At 36.6% G+C, this 25,635-nt stretch overlaps 1 protein-coding gene and 1 long non-coding RNA gene across 4 annotated transcripts in view; both read left to right on the top strand.

Annotated features, from left to right (window-relative positions):
* Positions 1–25,635, top strand: part of LOC127861513 (uncharacterized) — a 170,923-nt gene that overhangs the window by 31,682 nt on the left and 113,606 nt on the right. The gene's annotated exons all lie outside the window — the stretch shown is intronic.
* Positions 2,090–25,635, top strand: part of LOC127861506 (elongin-C) — an 80,821-nt gene continuing 57,275 nt past the window's right edge. The window contains exons 1-4 of one of the 3 annotated variants that reach the window (XM_052400068.1): positions 2,090–2,245; positions 14,421–14,617; positions 18,048–18,096; positions 20,104–21,072. In XM_052400068.1, coding sequence (XP_052256028.1) covers positions 14,449–14,617; positions 18,048–18,096; positions 20,104–20,245 — 360 coding nt within the window. In that variant the 5' untranslated portion in view covers positions 2,090–2,245; positions 14,421–14,448 and the 3' untranslated portion in view covers positions 20,246–21,072. Of the gene's footprint in view, positions 2,246–14,420; positions 14,618–18,047; positions 18,097–20,103; positions 21,073–25,635 lie in introns of those variants that run through there. The other 2 variants (XM_052400069.1, XM_052400071.1) reach the window with 2 other exon arrangements.

The following is a 25,635-nucleotide window of genomic DNA, read 5'->3' as shown; positions in this document are numbered from 1 at the left end:
CAGGACCATGACATAAGCCCCGCTGGCCTCTGGCCAGTGGAGCTAAAAACTAGAACTGGCAATGGTATATCGTTTTGGTAACTTGTAAACTAGTATTTGCAACGGTTTATCGTTATGGTAATTTGTAAGTTGTATTACCAATGGTAAATCGTTATGGTAAGTTGTGAACTAGAACGTGCAACAGTAGATCGTTATGGTATGTTGTTAACTAGCATAGCCAACGGTAGATCGTTATGGTCTGTTGTTAACTAGCATTGCCAATTGCCAACGGTAGATCGTTATGGTAAGTTGTAAACTAGTATTGACAATGGTAGATCGTTATCGTAAGTTGTGAGTTGTATTGCCAATGGTTGATCGTTTTGGTAAGTTGTAAACTGGAACTGTCAATTTTATATCGTTATTGTAAGTTGTAAACTAGAACTGACTATGGAAGATCGCTCTGATAAGTTGTAAACTAGCACTCCCATTTTTTATCGTTTCTATGGTACGTTGTAACGTTGGTATTTTCAAACTAGAAGTTGCAAGTATAGATCGTTATGATATTTGCTTAACTAGTACTGACATAAGTGATCAATATGATCACTCGTGAATTCAAATCGATAATCCACCGAATCCAAAAAATATCCTCTATATAATTTTATAAGCTAAGTGACGTTTATCTGATTATCGTCTGAACACTTAGAAGCCAAAAGAGCTTACTATGTTAATTGAAATATGTACATATCCATGAAGCTACTCCGTGTGTAATATATATGAGATAAACTAGAAACCTGGACCAACACATGGGGCATGAGATTCAACGCCAAACAATGTTATATCCTAACCATACACCAGAAAACCTAAACATTCTACCAGCTCCGTAACCACATTCTTCAACAAGTCTCAAAAAACCATACCTCGGTGTAAATATATCAGAAGACCTAAATTGGAGCTCACATATAAATAAGATCATCAAAAACATAAACAAATGCCACACTTGGCTTTCTTAGACGCAACCTGAAACACTGCCCGAAAACCTGTCTTAAATCAGCATACATTGTACTTCGTTTTGGTAATGTCTACTCTAGAATATAGATCCATTTTCTGGGATCCTTACCTTCAAAAAGACGTAGACAAAGTTGAAAAGATCCAAAAACAATCAGCGAGATTCATTACCGGAGACTATAACAGCAAAACACCTGGCTGCGTGATAAATATGCTGCAACGTATGAAGATCCCACCCCTTCAGGAAAGAAATAAGGCCAATAGACTGATCTTCTACAAGGTGTTTGAGGGGCTAGTACCAGCCCTGCCTAGCCAAGTCTTCCTAACCCCAGTCCGGCAATCTAAACGTAGAGTAACCCCTAAGACTTTCTCAGACTATAAAGGAGATGGCATTGTTGAAAAATACTCTAATAAAAACTATAAGAGTTTCATACAAATCAAGTGCAAACCCCAACTGCGGTACATAAGAATTCCTTTTTCCCTGCGACACTAATAGAGTGGAACAATCTGGAAGAAAGTGATGTGCGCGCAGACACAGTTCGCTGAAAGGCCCTGCAAAGTACCCATACAGTATGCAGCCAGATCCAGAGTGTATCTTCGGAATTAGTGCCGACCGGAAACCATTTATAAAGAACTGACATTATATGTGTAGTTTTTTTTAAGAAAAGGCAGGATTGTGATTAAATGTGATTAAAATGCAGTATTTTAGAACCTTTTCGGGTGTCTAACCTTTGGCTGAGATTCCTATTTATGGGACTTACCGTCTAGGGTGGTGTTTTAACAGAATCGTTAAAACGTTTGTGCTCAATCTACCTGTGCACATTAAGGTCTCATAGGCCACCGTGCACTGGTCTATTTGGATCAAAATTATTTCTTTTGCGAAAGCCCGGACAGCGGGCGTACATTTGACCTAATTTGACTCAACATTAAATATTTTCCCCCGAGTGAAAGGTCACACGCGATAGGTCGGCAGATAATGTAGTCGTGAAGACTCAGTGATGACCTTTAAATAAACTTCTGAATTACGCACACACAGGCTGTGTTTTAATGGATAACAAACATTGCTCTCGACGCATCATTGCTGTGACCGGGATCATTTTGGTACTGATAATTTAAGAAGCGGACTGTGACTGTGCTATTTTGTGGATGCCCGTTACGTTCGTTGCCGTTTTACTTAACCGGTGCGCATGTAAACACTCACGAGACTACATCCGGGAACCTTGTTGGTAGGAACAAGCGCCTGCTCGCTGAATTTTGTTCGGTGAGAAAATCGATCTCTGAATCAATTTGTCCACTTTGTATGTTAAATGTTTTCATTCGGTATACAAACGTTTGCATAAATATCTTTAGTTACTTTCAATTAATACTCACTCGATGTATTCAACCTTTCTTTACAAATTTTGAAATCGACATTGTTTTGTTGATCTATCATCATCATCATGTGTATTTTGGTGAATAACACAACGCAATAACAATGCACTTCCAATCTCGTGTTCGCTCGTAAATGTTTGAATATCGTCGCCGGAAATTCAAATGGAATATATTGTCACATAAAAAATAAAAAAGAGCATTTTATATCTCGTTAAATCTATGGTACAGTCAAGTTACCTAGTTGCAATAATCCAACTCCCAGCTATTGACCCTCCGGGTCTGGGAGTTGCAACTGGTTTCGCCATTTACCATAGCAAAATTGCCGCCTAGAATCCCGGCGGGTATTTATTGGTAAAATTAACAACATAAACTATTTTCTGGCATGAATTAACACAAATAGATCGTCAATATATCTATAATGAGCAAATTAAGATAACTTACATGATGTGGTGTGCTCGCAGAAGAAAGATTTTAATCAAAGTTTCAAACACGTCAAGCGTTAATGTAAATGTCAACTTGTTTGCATATCGAACAGTTTTTATTAACCAAAAGAAAAATTAAAGGAACGCATGCGGTGTGTTTACAACATGTACCAATAAACGGTTTACCTATGCTTTTCTCCAAACATACAATTTATGTTTTTAAGAAAGGTTATTTTCAAATATTAAATATTTGTTTTAAATGGACAGAAATTTTATATATAATTTGTTCAAATTTTAATTAATACTTATGTTAATTGTATATGAATAGCGCTCAGACAACAGACATTAGGAAGAAACAAAAGGAACGATGACCCTTAGATCTGCCGTAAGGGAATTATAACACAACAGCATCTACAGCAGCAACATTTATTAGCTCTAAAGCATACAATTGCTTTTAGCCATAAACAAAATAGAAAATAACAAAAGTGTAGTGCATGGATTATAAGAATTATGAAAACTAGGAATTGATAGAAGTTACAAAATGTAATCACTGATAAGTAACATAAGTTGTATGACTTTCAATTGATAATGACTTATTCATCAGATACTTTAATAAGGTAAGACATAAATTAAAAATTCACTTCTTAGTAACATAAGACTTATCACTTTAATATTGATATTGAGTGTAATTCATTGACTTCTGAGATAGACATTATTATACATTATAACAATAAGTAAAACACTGGAGCATGATTTAAGAACAATGATTTATATAAAACAACCCATTCAAAGTGTAACTTGTATTCATACATATATTCGAACACCATATATTCACATGTATAGATACATATAATCAGGGATTTCCCCATGCGATTTAAGCCCAGCGGACTTAAATGCGCTCGCTTGACATTTTCACAAGAGCTCGCAAGCTTTAATCCGAATGCTGTCTACATTCAGCCAACGTTCAATCAAAACATGCCCGCTCTTATCAGCGCTCTTATCAGCGGTGTGTGCATAAGGGGCATAGGTAACACGTATGAACGATTTACGGGTCGTTAATGGGGATCGATTATGGTCGTAATATCATAATAATGGTCGATAATGATCTATTATTACCGGTACATGTGGAGGTAGAGCAATTAAAGATATACTCAAATTGTTTGTTTGTTTTATTTTAATTAGTTTAAACCTATTTATTTTAGCTTGATTGCATCGAAAGCCGTATGCTTTTATAAACGCTCTCGAATCTGTTTCCTGGGACTAGAACCAGTACTTGGTGTCTTTTGGGGGAGATCGAAGGAACGCTCACAGTGAGGTTTTAACCCGTGACTTCCCGATCGCTAGGCGGACACTATATCCACTACGCCACAGCGATCTTTTAAATATTTTAATTGTTAACAACTATTGCAGAAAATAAACAAGTATAAAGAACTTGCTTCAAAAATAAACCGTAACTGATGTGTGTTGCGGTTGTGCATAATTTAAGTTATGAATACAATTAATTGGAATCAAACGTCTTATTTGATTGCTCCCGACCGTTTAAAATTGTTCACACTATTTTCTTAACGGCGGCTATAACTTCACAGTACCAACATTTAATATATTCAGATACAATATATACATATATATATAGTTTCTTTCATATTTACGGAATTCGCTATATACCTGCAACATATTTTTCTTTAGTGTCTGTGCATGACAGAATACAATCTAATAAACGACTAGTAATTGGAAGCAAGATTTTCCATTGGTCACAGAATGTTTTTCAATCATTTTTTAGCTTTCTGTTTATTTTGGTTGTTATTTAATTTTATAATATATGACTTGACTGAAATGAACTGAGGACAAATACATAAATATTATGAAATTTTGTGTTTTAGTAGCTCCAAAGTAGTGTGGATTTTGATTTATAACATTTAGAAAGTATATAAAGAAATCGACACCAACCGCCTGCCGCTGTGCCTGACCAAATTTCTGGGGAAATGCCAGTATATCTATATTCTTCGCTTGTTATTCTTGTCTGTTTATCATTACATTCTCATCAGTGACAATTATCAAATGAAAAATCTCTCCAAAACACCTATCACACCAACACATCCGCATTTTGCACAGCACCTCGAACAACACTGACAAAGATCACACTCACATACAGAACTTAGGTTAGGCTTTCGCTTTCAATAAGCACGATCACACACAGGGAAATACATGTAAATTTATCAGCTGTATGTGTGTATATGGTACCCCAGGTACTTTAAAGTTTCCTACACTGTTCCTGGTGTACGGAAAATATACTAAAAGAACCCCGTCGTATTGCCGGGTGCCTTTAAACGTATACTTCGTACCCGGGGAACATTTAGTTTACCTCAGGGTACACGGGGTACTTTAAAGTAGTTCCTGAACCGACAGTGACCAATTGATTATGTGTGGTGTCCCTCGATTGTGCTTAGGTTTTCGCTTTCTGTAAATCTTTTAGCTGTATGTGTTTATATTTCATTATAACAATGCATATTCATTTCTTTGTTATCCCCCGCCAGAGGCGGAGGGATATTGTTTTGGCGTTGTCCGTCCGTCTGTCCGTCCGTCTGTCCGGCACTTTTGTGTCTGGAGCCATATCTTGGAAGTTCTTTGGTGGATTTCATTTAAACTTGGTATGAGTATATATATGCATAAGAGGATGATGCACGCCAAATGGCATTGTACACCATCTGTTAAAAACAGACTTATGGCCCTTTGTATCTTGAAAAAATGCTTTTTAGTGTCCGGAGCCATATCTTGGAAATTCTTTGGCGGATTTCATTGAAACTTGGTATGAGTATATATATGCATAAGAGGATGATGCACGCCAAATGGCATTGTACACCATCTGTTAAAAACAGACTTATGGCCCTTTGTATGTTGAAAAAATGCTTTTTACTATAGGCACTTATGTGTCCGGGGATATATCTTGGAATTGCTTTGGCGGATTTCATTTAAACTTGGTATGAGTATATATATGCATAAGAGGATGATGCACGCCAAATGGCATTGTACACCATCTGTTAAAAACAGACTTATGGCCCTTTGTATCTTGAAAAAATGCTTTTTACTATAGGCATTTTTGTGTCCGGAGCCATATCTTGGAAGCGCTTTGGCGGATTTCTTTGAAACTTGGTATGAATATAACCTTCCTTTGTCTTAGTTTTGTGTTATTGTCCTCCGTCCATCCATCTATCATTATCTTTATCTGTCCAATTTGCACCCATCCTCAAACAAAGCATATGTTGCGGGGGATACCTTGGGCCTTTCAGGCCCTCTTGTTGTTAATGAAGTGCACATGGTAGCTGGCCAATCAGCATTGAGCTCGCTTACACATGACATGACGTTGTCGAATGAAACGTGAGAACGGGTGGAGCTATCAGATAATATTGGGTCATTCATATGCAGATGTTGTATAAATTGAATACCCATTTAATATCGCCGTCTGCCTCCAAAATAGCGACCGGTCGGAAAGGCGTATAAGGAGATAAGCAAATGAAACAAAAACGTGACAATACCTGTCAATAAATATTTCTAAGCTGACCACTTTTTATCTTTCTACCGAATATTTTCAGATCTGAATTTAAGAGTGATAATTAATTAATTAGTTATATGGCGATAATATTACACATCTCTGCCGATTGTCGAATTGAATTGAACGGTGATAATTAATTAATTTGTTTTATTTACTCCCAAACTATCTTTTACGACAGCAGCGTATTTTAATGTCATAAATACTGACCTGTTATCGTATGCTTATACTTTCCAAGGGGAAATAACTCATCCGGAATTTTAACTGGGAATCCGCCACCTCAATACCGTAATACAGGCCAGGTTAAACATAGTGCAATGCAACCTAGCCAAAAATCGGTAACCAACCCTCAATATTCTTTCCGGATCAACCAGGTGTATACGTGTCTTTTACGGCTCTGAATTAAAATATTGTTTTTCACTTGGTTGATTGGGGTTTTGAATAGATAAATTGTGTTATTTATCTTTTTATTTCTCATTCGGATTAATTTGTGTGGATTTAATGGATTTTGTTTCATTTGTAAAAGGTAAGCCATGCTTGTTTTTATCGAACAATGGTTTATTTCTACCATGCTGGGTGTTTTCAGGCGCGAACGACCACGTGCAAAACGTGCTCTTCTAATACATTGCTAGAACGTGCAAAGCATGTTCTTCTAATGTGTTACGAGATCGTGCAAAGCGTGTTCTTCTATTGACAGATTGTTTATAATTTGCCATTGTGTGCAATAATGATTTTAACGTTCCGTATGACAATCTAATTGATCGTCATTTTATTAGCCGGATTTTTTTCGAAAAAATCTCGGCTTATAGATTGATGTTGTCGGGCGGGCGGGGGGGCGGGCGGGCGGGCGGGGTGGCGGCGTGCTCGAAAATGTTAAAGTTCTTATTTCATGGTATAACTTTGGTATGCTTGGACCTAGAGTCTTCAAACTTGACATGAAGGTTGGCCAGGATTAACAGATGACCACTGGTCATTTCAAGGTCATTCATTTGAAGGTCAAGGTCACTGTGACCTTGAATGTAAAAATGTTAAAGTTCTTATTTCATGGTATAACTTTGGTATGCTTGGACCTAGAGTCTTCAAACTTGACATGAAGGTTGGCCAGGATTAACAGATGACCACTGGTCATTTCAAGGTCATTCATTTGAAGGTGAAGGTCACTGTGACCTTCAATATAAAAATGTTAAAGTTGTTATAACTTTGGTATGCTTGGACCTAGAGTCTTGAAACTTGACATGAAGGTTGGCCAGAACTAGTAAGTAACCACTGGACATTTCAAGGTCATTCATTCGAAGGTCAAGGTCACTGTGACCTTGAATGTAAAAATGTTAAAGTTGTTATAACTTTGGTATGCTTGGACCTAGAGTCTTGAAACTTGACATGAAGGTTGGCCAGAACTAGTAAGTAACCACTGGACATTTCAAGGTCATTCATTTGAAGGTCAAGGTCACTGTGACCTTGAATGTAAAAATGTTAAAGTTCTTATTTCATGTTATAACTTTGGTATGCTTGTACCTAGAGTCTTCAAGCTTGAAATAAAGATTGGCCAGTACTAGAAGATGACCACTGGTCATTTCAATGTCATTCATTTGAAGGTCAAGGTCACTGTGACCTTAAATGTTAAAATGTTAAAATTGTTATAACTTTGGTATGCTTGGACATAGAGTCTTCAAACTTGACATGAAGGTTTGCAAGCACACTTAGATGACCACTGGTCATTTCAAGGTCATTCATTCTAAGGTCAAGGTCACTGTGACCTTGAATGTAAAAATGTTAAAGTTCTTATAACTTTGGTAGGTAAAAATGTTAAAGTTCTTATTCCATGTTATAACTTTGGTATGCTTGTACCTAGAGTCTTCAAACTTGACATAAAGGTTGGCCAGTACTAGAAGATCACCACTGCTCATTTCAATGTCATTCATTTGAAGGTCAAGGTGATGGAAACTTCAAACAATATCTTACTAATTTGCTAATAAAAAAATTTATATGTCACCGGTCCGGTCATGTCAACGGTCCGGTCCGGTCACCGGTCCGGTCATTGATCACCGCTCCGGTCACCGGTCAACAGTCATCAGTTAGGCCTGCCACCGATAACACCAGTCACCGGTCAAGAAGAAGAACTCGGTCTTCTTCATTGAATTATTCTCCTATTCTTCGTTGAATACATCGTCTTCATCAAGGATTAGACATCGGACACGCTCTTCTTCGTCGAGCAGTTCTCATCGTCGCGGCTCTCGTAAGCGATCACGTCGTCACTCACGGAGACGTTATTCTAGAAGATCTCGGTCTCATCGCAGCCGATCCACATCTCGGACGATCCAGATCTCGACATCGCAGGAAACGAGGACGTCGTCAACCTTCACGTAGACATCAGCGGACTGCATTGAGCACCACTGGATATTTATCGAACATACCTCTCCTTCATTGAGCAGTTCTCGGCGTTGATACGCTCGTAAGCGATCATGTCAATGCTCACGGAGACAATATTGTAGAAGACAATATTTCCAGCGTAGCCGAACAATATTTCGGCATCGAAGTTATATGGATGTCGCCACTTTTCACGTAGGCGTTAATGAACCTACTGGTTATATAGACGTTCTCCATTTTATTCCTTTAGGAATATCATGTCTCCATTCCACGTGTGATGGTTCTTCTTATGGCATCCACACATGTTGCAGTCACCGAGCCGTAGTTGTATACGAACACTAGTTCGTTTAACATTCAGGCTTCGGGATAAGCTGTTCTTTTCTCCACTACGACTACAAGGACACTTATGCCTATTAATACTGATAATCTACCGTTGTTTTCCGGTTAACATTATCAGATGACTTCGTGGATGGTCATTCTTCTGCACCAGATATTTCCATTCTGACGCAGTTATATTATACCGGTACCGATCACCGGACATCGGTCACCATTCATCGGTCATATCACCGATCACTGATCACCGGTCAGAATAAGTGATGTCTCATCGCCATCGGATTGGATTTTTTTTGGCATGATCTTCTTTTCCGAGGAGTGCTTGACATTGATAACAGACCATATGGATTCCACCATTTTTCGGTCTTTAACTGGTAACGTCACCGGTCATATTATGACTGGTCCGTTCACCGGGCTACAGTTACCGGTCATTGACCGGTCCGGTTCGGTCACCACTTACCAATTACCGGTATTCCACTGTGTTTTCATCGGTCAATTTTTAGTATCACGGGTATCGTCTACATTACATAGTTGTATACCCCTGGCTATGATTGTATTGAATACTATATTTTATGGATTCAACAATCTACATGACTTTTTGTGTTTTTCAATACTGATGTTCTACTGGCGACGGTTACCAAATCATGCTATATCTGTTATTTGTACTTCTATCTCAACCGGCTACATGCAGACTACTGGTCTTGCAGATAGATCGGCTGAAGTGGGCTCGGAGACTAGCATTGAGGTCGAACATTACTATTTGACCTCTATTAATTTATGTTCGAGACCCGAAGGATGAATTGTTTTAACCGCCTTTACCTGTCGGCTACCGACTTTGCAGTCAGTGTCACGGAACAGTTGGGACACATTAATGACGCTAGCAGGATTAGCAAGACTTCATTTGTATCGACTTCTGCTTTTCTATTGCTCCTACGGCAGTGCATATTTTCAAGCTACTGGAATCAACAAGAGTTCTGATACATAGGATTGCCTATCAGATTGACGGCTACAGTCTTGTAGATGGCTTAGGACCTATTGAACTCAGATCTTAGATCATAGGATCTGGAGGGACCTCATCTTAAAGTTATTCTTCTATTACACTTCTGGCCATAACAGGCCGTCTTCCTATAACTGGTCGTATTCCTTTCGGAATTCGTCCAGGTTAGAAGTCTTGAAGTAAATGGATTAATCAAGTCAGAATTTAAGACTTCCATGCATTCTACCGGCAAGCGTGGACCCGCTTAAGGTTACCCCTAGGGTTTTCACCTTTTTCTGCCATCACACCTCCGATTCCGGAGGTACCACTATCAATCATATTTCCGTACTTCGCAAATCGATGACTTCGCGACCTGTATTATCCAGGATTTTAAAGGCGCCTGTTATTGGTTCAAGAAGAGGCTATATTCTGTAGATAGGTCATAAACTTATAAGTGTTAAACACTGTCCTATTCTACCAATTTTCAAGTGTGTTTGGAGTGGGAAAGTTCGGCTTGCCGTGGTTTCTTTGCCCACCCATCCTTGACAAATGGTTCCGGTCACCGGTCGGTATTTACCGGTCCGGTCACCGGTCCTTCTGCTGAGACGTCTTTTCTTACGTCCGTTTCAGCTTTATTTTTAAGATAATTGTATTAATCTCGGGATTATTTAATGACACAGATTTCCATCTTTTTGTCATTATTTACCACTATTCAGTGGTGTCTAGACTAGAAGATTATCTTGGCAAGAATATAGTTTATTCTACCACAACCTTCCTTACATCTTATACAGATGTGAGCAGATAAGGTTATGGACGATCACATAGAACAACGTATCTTGATTTTCTCAATTATGTGGTATCCTAACGAATATCACCTGCACATCTACATCTTGAAAAGCGAAAATTCTTTTTAGCTGTTTTTCATTTACAACACATTTTCACGATTCCTTTGTGATGGTTTCAACTATCACACATCGGTCGTGGTTTACTTACAGACACGGAGGTGATCATATTATCACTCCTTGTAACTGGAAATCAGGAACTTATTCGTTCTTTGCAAGAACAACAAATTTTCTCTATCGTCTTTCTCATACCAGTTCGTCTCAACGCCCTGTTGGACCTTTTATCCTGCAGTTCTTTCTTTCGAATTATTTTTCCGTTGGGTTCAATAATGTAATTGCGCATGCGCGGCAGTGAAGTTGCAGACGAGTTGCATGGTGTACATAGTATATCAAAGAATGTTGTTTATCATCAAACGCTAGTTATTAGCGTTATGCGATCGTATATCGCACTGTATACCGGTATGCTGAACAACGTCAACAATGCAGTTCACAGAATCGATCCAGCAGGGTGTGCGATTGTTATACATTCGTCCATTGACATAAACTGGAATATCTTGCCTTCTTGGTGAGTTTTTGCAATAACTGAGTTTTTGCCATAATTTCATGAAATATACTTAATGAACCATGAGATTATGGTTCTACGACCTTTTAAGTCTCCTGTACAATTATTTTCAGGAAACTTCTTCACAGGTCAAATATCATATCTCACTGAGACATATTTTTACTGATCCAAACATGTGCCACTTCATGTCTGGCCATTAATAACTTTTAGTTATCTCTACAGAAGAACGTTTTTCTGTTAGAGTTTCAATCCTTGTTACTTGTGCAAGGATAATTCCATCAGAACTGTATAAAGGTTCTATGGAAATTCATTTTTTACTGGGTAATTGAGAGCATAGTTATTACCTTAATCACTCTGCTAGATACATAGAGGTTTTTCTCATCTTTTTCTTGATGATAAGAAATTTGTTCTTTTCTTCATCAAAGGATAGAGATTATGCTTTCGTATACCTTGTTTTGTGTAAGTCATCGCAACTCTGTGCTGTCTTACCTATTTTGGAACTGATCCAAACTATGGAACGTCAACACTATGTTTTTCGTTCCTTTACCTTCTTAAGCGGTTTTGACTTGTGTAACATGTTGGGATGCTTAATGAGCTCCCTATGAACCTTTTTCATCAGGCTTATTAACAGTTCCAATATAATTTTAAGACGGTTTTCCTTCTTATTATGGCTTTTACGATACGGAGAAGTGAAATTCATGCTTTTTCTGTTGAATACGACCAATTCCAGTTGGATCTATTGTCGTTTTCACTTTGTTGTGTCAGCCAGGATTCCTTGCTTAATATCAAGTCCTCTATATGGCTTCTACCTTCAAGTTTCCAAGTTTTCTTAAACTGGTAGTCATGAAGATGAGGATAAACTTCTTTGGGCAATCAGGGCTTTGAAGTTCTATCTCAGCAGTGTTAGTCAGAAGTCCATTCGAGGTTCTCAAAGACACTCTTCATTTCCCCAAAAAAGGGGGGGGGGGGAGATGTGTCTGCGGCTTCTATTTCTCGGGGTTAGACCTCGACTAAGGAAAGTTAATCTTATCCTATCTAAGGATTCATTCCTTTTTAGGATCTGACCGCATGAATTAAGAGCTGTTTTGTGGGCATATATTAATCACACCCCACTTTTTGACGTGCTCTAAGCTGTTTACTGGAGGAATCCGACCACCTTGTCATCTTTTTATCTTCGTTTTCTGAAGTGCCAACAATACAATTTGTATACGTTTGGGCTTGTTGTGGTTTCACTAACGGTAGTGTCTTCTTTACGACATAGACATATTACTCTGTCCGAGAAGTCATAATTAATACCGTTTTAACGAAGATTACTTGATATCATTAGCTGATAACCCTGTTTATGGGTTCTACTGTGTTGGGAAAATATATACGAACCTTCCCACCGCAGCTGCAAAATCAGCATACGATAACAGGTCAGTATTTATGACATTAAAACAAATTTTTTAAATAAAATTCATTTTAATTATTAAATACTTACCTGTTATCAGTAAGTCCCACCTCCCACCCCGCTATTCGATTAATATTTTTGTATATATATTGAAAGAATATTGAGGGTTGGTTACCGATTTTTGGCTAGGTTGCATTGCACTATGTTTAACCTGGCCTGTATTACGGTATTGAGGTGGCGGATTCCCAGTTAAAATTCCGGATGAGTTATTTCCCCTTGGAAAGTATAAGCATACGATAACAGGTAAGTATTTAATAATTAAAATGAATTTTATTTAAAAAATTTGTTTTAATTAAAGGGATACGAGAAAAACAAGAGCGGTTTAATTGTATTTAAGTCTTATTAATCGCATATGCATATGACAAAAAAATAGGCGACTCAAATAAATACCGGTACGCGTTTTGTTCATTGCTATTCTAGATATCCTTGAAAGAGCATTCAATTAAATGACGCAAATAACCGGAAAGGATAAAAAGCGGAAAGGACAAATTTAGCGGAAAGAAGTTTCAGCGAGCAAAAAAAATTTTGTTTGAAAGTAAAAAAAATTAATTCAGTTGGGCCGATTTAAGTGGGTCGGTCGGGTTATGCCAAACAAAAGAATTTTTATGTCCCCCACTATAGTAGTGGGGGACATATTGTTTTTGCCCTGTCTGTTGGTTGGTTGGTTGGTTGGTTGGTCTGTCTGTCTGTCTGTTTGCGCCAACTTTAACATTTTGCAATAACTTTTGCTATATTGAAGATAGCACCTTCATATTTGGCATGCATGTGTATCTCATGAAGCTGCACCTTTTGAGTGGTGAAAGGTCAAGGTCATCCTTCAAGGTCAGAGGTCAAATATAGGTGGCCAAAATCGCTCATTTTATGAATACTTTTGCAATATTGAAAATAGCAACTTGATATTTGGCATGCATGTGTATCTCATGGAGCTGCACATTTTGAGTGGTGAAAGGTCAAGGTCATCCTTCAAGGTCAGAGGTCAAATATATGTGGCCCAAATCGCTTATTTTATGAATACTTTTGCAATATTGAAGATAGCAACTTGATATTTGGCATGCATGTGTATCTCATGGAGCTGCACATTTTGAGTAGTGAAAGGTCAAGGTCATCCTTCAAGGTCAGAGGTCAAATATATGTGGCCCAAATCGCTTATTTTATGAATACTTTTGCAATATTGAAGATAGCAACTTGATATTTGGCATGCATGTGTATCTCATGGAGCTGCACATTTTGAGTGGTGAAAGGTCAAGGTCATCCTTCAAGGTCAAGTATATGGGTCAAAATTGCGCATGTAATGTCACTTCTGCAATATTGAAGCTAGCAATTTTATATTTGAAATGCGTGTGTATCTCAAGGAGCTGCACATTTTTAGTGGTGAAGGGTCAAAGTCATCCTACAAGATCAAACATCATATAGGGGGACATTGTGTTTCTCAAACACATCTTGTTACGGATGGCCTTATAGGAGCCCTGTTTATGTTTGCAATTTTGGTGGCTATATAATTGATTATTGTTACTGTTTGTGGGTTTTGTTTTCACGTCGTTAATAATAGTGTGGGTTGTGTTGCAGTTAGTCCACCTATACACTTGACATTAGGATGTCAGATGAGAAGGGGGACAAAGGCGATGAAGAGAAGGTCTATGGGGGATGTGAGGGCCCTGATGCCATGTACGTGAAGCTTGTCTCCTCTGATGGCCATGAGTTTATTGTTAAAAGAGACCACGCCTTGACTTCTGGAACAATTAAAGCCATGTTGAGCGGCCCAGGTATAACCCTTTGTTATTGTTACAAAATATTTGTTGCGTACAGTACTCTCCATGGGGTTTCCCCAATTTCCCTCCATATGCCGCGTGCAGTAACGCCGAGGGAGATTAAGTAAATTTCGCATTACGTGCAGGGCTCGAATTTAACTTTTTTTTCTACTTGCAAAACATTGCGAGCAGCTTTAATACCAACTCGCAAAATCAAAAACATTCTCGCAAATTTTGCTGGAAACATAATTTAATTTCATTTAATTATTCAACAGTTAACTTTGCTTTATCTTTCGTATTGTTATTTCAATCTGTGGGCAAAAAGAAACTAGTAATTTTTCGCTTTGACGCCATGTCTGTTCAAGTTCAATGAACACGTGTCAATTAGTTGATTGTTTAACGTTCTTTGTACCAATACCATCCTGGTATCTATACTATAAGTTTACTAGTCTATACACAAGGTGCGCGCTTCCGCATACAGGTATTAGGAGGTTCTATGACATATGGTTTAGTGTTCAGGATGTCGAACGCATTTAGCAATATAACTGTTGATTTTTTCACTATTTCGTTACTCGCAAAAAATTACTAGTGGCTTAAAACTTAACTAGCAATCTGTATTTTCACTCGCATTTTGCGAGTGTGCGAGTGTTAATTTCGAGCCCTGATTACGTGGCGTTTGCATGATTTGGGACGCCGCGTTGAACGATCGGCAAAATTGATAAGCCGATGCGGCGGCCCTCGGTGTTAGCAACGCGGGGAAACTCTGTGTTTTACGAGATAACGATCAATTTAACTTTGTTTGACTTCCTGATTTTCAAATAAAATTACATTTATTACAAGTACATATATATATTTATTTATATATATAAAAATATATAATATACCATTAAAATAAACAACCAAGATTGATTGATCCCCACGTGGTTGTAGAAGTAGTTGTATAGAAAACTCGTTGATTTACGACAAACAAAACGTCGTCTTTAAACTGATACTTACCAATTAATATAATCACAGTTTGCAACATTGTTTTTATTTTGATAATTTAATCCAAAGTTTTCATGTTGGCAGGTGTTTTTTCTATACTGAACATGTAAACAAATGACAGAGGACCCTATTAAAAGTCTCGGAATCTGTGTTTATGACAGTTTGACGTTATCAAAGGAAAGCCGCTTCCTGTCGGAATGCATAACTTACTCAAGTAAACACGTTCAACGAATGCATAAGGAATGGTTTTAATGGTCGGAACAAAGTCAATTCACTGCTCACTAAAGCATTTATTTTCTCTTTGTAGGTAGGTTATTCCATTGATTGCTAAAAGAAGGTGGTAACAATTGAGTAAAGAGGCGCATTAAATATTCACAGTTGTGTTCTAGTTGCGTCGATATTTAAAACAATGTTTACAAGTAATTATGGACCAAATCGGCAGAGTGACATTCACATATGTTAATCCCTTTTGTCAAAACAACACATAACGCCAAACGCTTTATCCAGTTCCGTCCAGATGTTCTCTTTAATCAGTATACAGTACAATAACTGTTTCAATAATTACTATACTAAAATACCATAACGATAAAGATATTTGATTTGAAATTAATTTGGAGGAAATAAAAAATTATTCGCTATATGATTGTGTTAAAAAATACCAAAGAAACTTAATCGAAATCAACAAAATTCAGTGTTCTCTGCACTTCAAAGTTTGTATCAAAAAATCAATGCACGCACACTTTCCATGCTTTTCACGCATAAACCTTGAACTTGTACAGTGTAGCATATTTTTCGCGCGTTTTTGTCGGGAAATAAACATGATGACTGTATATTGGAAGCATTTGTAAACGTGTTAACATTAAAAATCAGAAGCGTGTTTCGGATTACAAATAATTATTCTCATTTGGAAATTAAACGGAACATTTGTTCTGGTGTTATATGTGTTATGAATTAAATATTAATTGGTCAAAACGCTTTACGTGTCGTTTATTCATTCATATTTTCGACGTACCTGTGAATAAAAACATATATGAATTGTTTATACAATTATCTTTATTTTTATAAGGCACAGTATTTAAACCATTTTTAATGACAATGTTTTTATTTTTTGGCATGCCCAGAAGCACACTGCTAACGCGGTGTTGCGCGGTGGTCGCTGATAAGAACAGAAATTGTTTGCATTTACCGACTAGGCTAAAGTAATGCACGCCACGGGTATAGCGAACTCGGCGGAACGCCGCGTTTTACCTCACTTTCAAACTCCGCGTAAAAACTTGCTAGCATGAATAAAAAACGCGGTGTGCGCGTGTTTTTTGGGGAAAACGTGTGGAGTGTACTGTTTAATCCAGTGGTGTATTTAGAATAATACATAGCTGACATACATATTAGATGATTCGTTAGGCAAGTATGATTTGAGAATTTCAACTGTGTAGAAGTGGAGATCTTTTACAGTATTGCACACAACGCAGTTACATATACACAACTAGTCAGGTCTGCAAAAGAGCGTTGGATCTCTTATCATTGAATGGGGTTGTTAGACTGTGGTAAAATATTTATAGTCACATGGTCTTAATGACAACAACTGATTTGATAATTAGTGGTGACTAGGAATTGTTGCAACTTAACATTTGAAATGATAAAGAAATCATGCATAGCATGGTACGCATAGCAATGCTTTTATAAAATAGTTAATAAGATAAGAGCTTCTGTTTTGTAATTGACACTAATCAAATTGGTTCAAATCAATCATACTATATTTTATGCTGTAATTCCAGCTGCTGTAATACTCATACATTTATGTCCCTGTGACAACCGATGCAATTCCTATATATATTGATTGATTTCAGAATGGTTTGATGGTTCTAAACATTATCTTAGTATTGTCACCAGACGCTTCCCCCCATGAAAAAAGTATCCATTTTTTAAATTTATTTTATACCTATGTTGCCAACTGGTATCGTGCTACTAACCTTTGATCTAATGTATACTTATGTCAATTACATTAAAATATAGCAACTTATAGTGTTGAATGGTTGGTGAAAAGAACTTCTAAAATTCCCCTTTTCGCCCAAAACGACGCGAAATTCCCCCCTCTAATGGCCCCGACCCCAATCCCCCAAAGTGCAGCAAGGGCTCTGCAACTTGATATTTGGCATGCATGTGTATCTCATGAAGCTGCACATTTTGAGTGGTGAAAGGTCAACGTCATCCTATAAGGTCAAAAGTAAAAAAATACAATCCAAGGAAAGTAATAAGTTTTAAAAGTGAGATAATTTCTAAACCTGCCAAATGTATTGAAATTTTATTTCAAAGCGGCGCAAAAGGGGGCATTGTGTTTCTGACAAACACATCTCTTGTTCTGACAAATATTTATAACTTGCTTTGTGTTAAGTATCTTACTTGTTAGTTTTTGTTTAAAACTACCATATGTATAGTAAAGTCAGTAAACATTTATTTTCAGGACAATTTGCAGAGAATGAAACAAATGAAATTAACTTCAGAGAAATACCGTAAGTATTGTATTCTGAATGCTGAAAATGTGGTTATCTGTCATTTATTTGGTATGCTCCAATTAAGTGGGGTGCATGAAGCATTTCACTTTTTCCTTTATCTGTACAGACATGCAATCCTGCAGCATGTGTTTTCTACTATACATTAACGGCTAGATGGATTCACTCAAATTTTCAAATATGAATGACCTAAATGTGTAGATAATGTGTTTGTCCACACTTACCCCTTTGAAGAAGTCATGATGTGCCTCTGTTTGTCTGTGCCAAACTAACTGTCTCAGCCATAACTTTTCCATTAATGAATGGATTTGAATAACTTTCCACAAATGTATATTTACCATCCTAGGATCACTTGTTGTGTGCAACATCTGTCTCCCTACATTAAAGGTTAAGGTCAAACTTCAAGATAGAAAGACAGATCTTGCCATGTGACAGCTTTGAAATTCCTTTCTTAGCCATAAATACTGATGGCTTTTAAATAACTTGGCAAAAATGTTAATAATTATATGATGATGTGTCTATGTAATACCCAGTTCCAGACCTCATAGGTCAAGGTCACACCCAGAGGTACTAGGTCAAATTTGGCCATAAAACAGCTTTTCTGGACTCTTAATTTAGCCGTGTATCATGTAATATTAAAATAACTTAGCCCAAATGACCATCAGCATGAGAAGGTATGTTGCGTCTATGACACATTTCCCTCCCTCAAAGGGCAAGGTCACAGTAAGAGATCAAAAGTCATGATTGGTTATAGAACACTTTTAAAATTCCTGTCTCAGCCATAAATTGCCATAAATTGATGGATTTAAATTAAAATAATTTGGCAAAAACATGATTCATCATCAGGCAATTTGTGATTTAATACAGGGGTCTTTTACCATAAAGGTAAAGGTCACACTTAAAATATCAAATTTGGCCTTATAACACCTTATTTGTACTGTAACTTGGTCATTCATCATGCTTCTTTAAGATACCTGATATGAAAATTATGAGGACATGGCATTGCATGTGTAAAACCTGTCTTCCTACGTCAGAGGTCAGGGTTGCAACTTGATATCAAAGGTCAAAATTGTCTATAAAACAGCTACCTCAGGCTGAAATTTTCTCATTCATGATTCAATTTTAAGACAACTTATACCGCAAATTAGTATCTTGACGAGATGTAGTGTCGCCTGTGTCACCATTCTCATTTCCTAAAAGGTCAAGGTGGAACAAGGTCTAAAACTATCCAGAAAGAGTTTGGGTTTGATAAAGGGGAGTTTTGAGACAAAAGATGAATGTGGGGGGCATCGATCGCCATAGGGACAGTTGTTTTGTCATCTAGGTCTATCCAATTATTCTCTTAGTAAGTTCATGCCTTCCATCAGGTCAAGTCTGCAGGTCTGGGAGCGCTTATGGCTCATAGCTGCCCTCTCCTTGACACAAGTGGACCTTTGAGACAAAATATAAATTTTGGGGCATCTATACCTTACTGACACATGTGATAAGTAAGGAATTCTGGCTGCAACCAGTTTTAGTAGGATTATGGTCCTCTGTCTAAAATTTTTATATAAAGCTTATGTTTTTAATTCTCGTTTAGTGGCTAGGTGGATCTTCCTCAATATTTTCATAGTTATATGTTCCAATTGTAGCTGAACTTTGGCAGAATTATTCTTAATTTAATTGTCATTAGTCTTTTTGTCCACTGTAGGAAATATATTGGTACAATGTATCGTCAATTTCAAATATGTGTTGTGGAGGCATCAGTGTAGTTGCTAAACATGTACATAATGTAATATGTACTCAAGATTGAGCTTTCATGGTACATCACAGTCCATCACCTATCTGCATTCCTGGCATTTTTGTCAATTTACACTTGAACACCTTCTCTGAGACTGCTCAGAAGATTAAAGTATACAAGGAAGGAGTTTGACAGTGATCCTTCTTTATAAATAAAATAAAATTCTCTTTAAGTAGTTGTTGTTTTTTAAACTAAAAGCTTAATAACCTGTCTCTTTTTCTTTGCAGGTCACACGTCTTGCAAAAGGTGTGCATGTATTTTACATATAAGGTTCGATACACAAACAGCTCTACTGAGATACCAGAGTTTCCTATAGCTGCAGAAATAGCGTTGGAATTACTCATGGCTGCCAACTTCCTTGACTGTTAACTCTGTCACAATTGTATTGTTTTTTTACCTTTCTATAGATGTTTCTATTTCTTTTAAATTAAATCTGAATAGGCTTAAAGTGAGTTAATTGCTTTACTGAATAGTGTATATAGTAAAGTAATATGAAGATTTGTCCCAAGCTAACATTTTAATAGAGATATCATATCAATATTCACTGGTTATGTTACTTATTTGAAGTTGTTTCTGGTTAAACCTGAGACCCAGTTACATTACTGCTTCAGTTCAAACTATTTAATAGCACTGTAGCATGTTCAACAAGTTTGTATGGGTCAGATTATATTTTGAAGTGGTTCATTTTACTGTAAAAATTGATGTTTTTTAGTCTGTAATATTTGTTTATCCTAAAATACATTGAAGCAAAATATGCATTCAAATATAGTTCATTTATGCTGTTATATACCCTTAATTCCTTTTGTACTTGAACAAGTTTTAATACAGCTTTGAAATAATGTTTTTGTTCAAAATTTGTTTGTTTGAATAATATTTCTTGTGTTCTTTTAATCTGATTGCAAGTTAAATGCGTGTTTTATTGTCCTCTATTTAACGGGATACAACCTAATAAATCTGAGGCAAAACTTGAAGTGATGCCACTAGTTATTAAATCTGGTGTGTCATAGAATTCTTTCCACACATTTGACAGTCCTATGTAAACCTGCAAAATCATTTGATAAGTAAAAGTGAATTTAATCTAGTTGCTTTACTTTTGACCACTTGATCGTTTTTCTAAATGTGAATATTTTGTTGAAGTAAATAAATACAAACTGCTTTTGTATTTAATTATTCCATTGTAATAAAAATATATCAAGTTTCCTCGTTGTTAGTTAATATGCAGTTTGTTTAGGATGTAATTATGTATGGCTATGTGTACTGCAATAATTCTCCTTTGCTGACTGACTAATTTGTTGATGTAACTTTTATGGGCTCGCATCAACTTTGCACTTCTACCATATGCACTATTATAATGATGTACATTTGTAGGTATAGACGAAAGGTGGGAAATGTGTTCCCATTTCAGCTATATGGTAAGAGACTAGAGAAATACATTAGCTGTCTATACATTTCACTAATTCATGTACATTGAAGTCATAAAGTATTCGTTTAAAGCAATATTCTAAGCATTTTAATACAAACTCATTAGTGTTCCATGATAGGTTTTCTTTCGATGTCTATGTAATGTTTTGTCATGTAGAACTATAACATTTTCTGTATTCTGTGTAGTTCATTGGTGTTAATGACAGAATCGTGTATTTAATACTGAGTGTAAACAAAAGGTCATAAATTACTTTTACTAAATTTGATGATTTTATGGCTGATATTGAAAGATAAATGGAAAACTGTAGGAATATTTGCCTATAAATATAATTTAAAAAAACCGCGTGTATAAACATATTCAATGACACGTTTTCTATGGAAACAATAAGCATATCTGAACAAAAAGGGAGGCGGAAAACTACAACGGGCGAGGCATGGTCAGGGGTGATAACCCCAAAAAAGGGTTAGGGGTCGGGTTAGGGTTAGGGTTGGGTTTAGGCTAACCCAAACCCTAACCCGACCCCTAACACTTACCCAAACCCTAACCCTCTAACCCCCCCCCCACCCTTGCGCAATACCATAGCATGCCTCGCACGTTGTCGTTTTCCGCCTCCCGAACAAAAAAGGAATAGATTTTGAAAACATCTGTATCAGCCGTTAAATTCGGAATGTACCGAAAGCCAGCAAAGTGATTTTAATGCCTTGTATTTTAGTGAGAGAAAATAAGAGGAAACTGTTACCAGTTGACAAATGCTAAAATTGGACTGAACTTCTTTTAATTAAAATTCTTTCCGAAAATACTCAATCATGTTGATAATGACTTTTAAAACAGTCCCTTTTGATTGAAAAAAAGATACGATCAACTATGTTTTTGTGCTTGTGAATACGCTGCATGTTCAAAATTTGGTTTCTAAACGAATCTGTCCCATTCTAAAACCACGCAGTCGATTAGTCCTCGTCCAATAATGAGATTCACACCGGGTACATAACCATTCCAATCGATGTAAAAAGTCATAGTGGGTCGTTTATTTACTATTTTGTAAATCATTAATTTTGCAAATACATAGTCCAGCTCTTTGAATCGGCGTCCAATAATAAATAACAGTTTGTTCAAAATTTATGCACCGTTCTTACAATATACAGAAGTGAAACTCCAGCTGCTGGAGTAGTATTGCATTCTTATTATACATTGTATACAAGTTCGTTGTCCGTTATTTAAGGCAAGTGACCAATTGCCAAAACTGTACGAAACAGCATGCGAACATATAAGGATAAAGTTGGGGTCATCGCATTGGAACGGTCAATGCAAAGCAATGGAAGTATAAACCGGTTTAAGAGCGCTGAACCTCACACTTTGCCCAGCAATATTGATGATACATATAAGTGTAAGTAAACTTTAACCTCAAAGCATTGCAACTCAAATTAAACAATAATAAAAGAGAATTAAAATGCATTCAATTTACTAGTAATTACCATTTAATTACTCTATGGTAGGAAGGAGACCAGAGCAACAGAGTTGCATCTTTTTGAGGAACGATGAAATGAAATTACAAACAAGTGCTAACTACAACCCTTCTAAAAAGTTTAAGAATATAGCATAGTATAATTAATATTTCGGATCATCATCGTGCAATTACACGAAGAAACAGCAATATTGGGTGTAAAAGATCCATATTAGATAGCTTGGTTGTTACAATGACAGTGGCTACATTGTTCAATTATGTGTGTTGCGTACCACACGTTGAAGGAGAAGTTGAAGGAGAAAATTAATCTTAATTGAATATGTTTGTATTTATGAATGTTATATTATGTGACATATTCGGAATGATTGATTGATAATACATAAGCCCATTTTTATCTTGTTTCTTAGACATTAGTTTATACTATTGATTTCTCTGGCAAAGGTAAAAATATACGATTTACGTTTTTAGCATGCAATTAAAATATGACCCCTCGGTTTGTTACCTTCGACGAGTTTGACAATTAAATATAATCCTTTTTCAAACATTACGAATGGGTCGGTATCATGGCATAAACCTTGATCGGTATATGTTTCCCTTCAAGGGCACCGCATGAATAAGCTTCGAAACAATTTGTTCCTAAACATGTCTTCGGCAAAAATTATTATTATGTCTTTACACACTGAATGCCTCTTAGTTCTGGCTACCATAGCTTTAAATGTCGCTTTTTTAGCTCACCTGAGCGATAGCTCGGGGTGAGCTATTGTGATCACTCACCGTCCGGCGTCCGTCCGTCCGTCCGTCTGTCTGTCTGTCTGTCTGTAAACAATTTGTAAACATCTTCTTCTACTAAACCATTGAGCCAATTTCAACTAAATTTCATGTGAAGCATCCCTAGGTCATGGGACAAAAGAATTGTTAAAAAAAATTTGATCACATAACCAAGATGGCCGCCATGACCATATATGGTAAAAACCTTAAAAAATCTTCTTGTCAGAAACCGCTCATCAGATTTTCAAAAAAATTCACAGGGATTACCTTTGAAGGCTCCCCTGAAAAAGTTGTTCAAAGAAATTTGATTCGTCAAAAAACATGGCCGCAGGAGCTCGTTGAACTTTGCATGTTTATTCGTTTTTGCCTATTTTGTGAAAACTTTCAAAAATCTTCCACATTTTTTGTCCGATCCTTTCCAAATTTGCACAGTGTCTTTATATCAATGAGAACACGAACCCTACAAAAATGAGCATTATTGGTCCATGAAGTACAGAATTACCTCCCCTTGAATTGAGAAAATGGTGTTTATGCAATAAAGTCCAAATTTTTCATCCAATTCTTTCCAAACTTGCACAGTGTCTTCATATCAATGAAAACTCGAGCCCTGTCGAAAATGAGCAACATCGGACCATTAAGTCCAGAATTATCTCCTTGAGATGGCAGATTTAGAAATAATTATAGTGTACTCTTTTTTCCAATTAATAGTGCTATTAGAGTAAAGGATTTGCTGGCTACAGGCCTGGTTTCTCTGACACGACTCTCTTCTGATGGCTTTGCTGCAGACCACATAAACCCTTAACCCAGAACAGTTAATTCTTTCTGCAAATGTTTGTGACTGTGGAAATCATTGAAATAAAAGGAGAAATTGCTGAAATTAGCATTTTCTCCTTTCATCACAATGCTTCCTACCCTATTAAATCAGTTTCTTCTTATTCCATTATAATTTAATTTGTCGTCTGCAACCTCTTTCAATTTGGAAAAGGGTTAACTACCAGAAATCAATTAATGCTGTAGTTTTGTTGATGAGAAATTATTTTTCCTTTAAAATGGGAGGTGATTATTGCTTAGGAAATTGCTCTGGTAGGGTTGAATCATCGTGGGAAATTGAGAAATTGTTCAGTCCAAAATATGTTGATTGGTAAAAGGATTTATCCTTATGCAAACATGGGTTGCCTGTTTAGTCGATGATATCTTGTCAATTTTGAGAAAAAGGAGGAATCTCTTCAAAACAAGCAAAAATTCCTTTTATCTCAATGTTTAAGTTTTTAGCGTACCTGAGCAGATCATATTCTCTTAAACCATTGAGCCAATTTCAACCAAATTTCATGTGGAGCATTCCTACGTCACGAAAAAAAAATATTGTTAAAAAAAAATTTGGTCACATAACCAAGCTGGCCGCCATGCCCATATATGGTCAATACCTTAAAAAATCTTCTTGTCAGAAAGGGCTCGTCGGATTTTCAAATTTTTTTACAAGGATGATCCTTAAAGGCTCCCCTAAAAATTTGTTCAAGAAAATTTGTTTCTTGTCAATTACCATTAGGCCTAAGGCTATTAAATTTGTTCAGGTGAGCGATTCAGGGCCAATGTGGCCCTTGTTATGATTTTTGACTGGCGCGACTTTGTACAGGTATGTCGATACTATATAAACTGTACGCTGAAGTTTCTTTGGCTAAATGCCTCTTAGCGTTGCGTTAAATCTAAGTCTACTAACGTGAAAGAACTGAAGAAGAAAAAGGTTGACATGTTTGGGATGCCGTGAAAGTCTTATTCGTACAAATGAACGTGGCTTGTTCCAAAATAGAAATATAGTCAATATATTTAGTTAGTATATATATGCTTCTGATATATGAATAATATTATGCGGTTATTTCATTATATGGTATTGTTCCTTTATGTAGTGATGATACTTCTTACTGCGATTTGGATACTTCTTTATAAAGTGTGGATAGTCCTTAATATTACTACTATATATGGTGTGGTTTCTTCTTAATTTGGATTGTAAGTGCACTGAAATTAAAAGAAGAGGTCTCAAAAAAGATGGATTAGTGTCAAACTTATTGTTTGCCCGATTATTATATTTGTTTAACGTATCATCATATC

The sequence above is a fragment of the Dreissena polymorpha genome, chromosome 16 (genome assembly GCF_020536995.1).
Source record: "Dreissena polymorpha isolate Duluth1 chromosome 16, UMN_Dpol_1.0, whole genome shotgun sequence".
Taxonomy (NCBI): Eukaryota; Metazoa; Mollusca; class Bivalvia; order Myida; family Dreissenidae; genus Dreissena; species Dreissena polymorpha.
The sequence above is the reverse complement of the archived record's forward strand: the minus strand, read 5'-3'. Positions and strand labels throughout refer to the sequence as shown.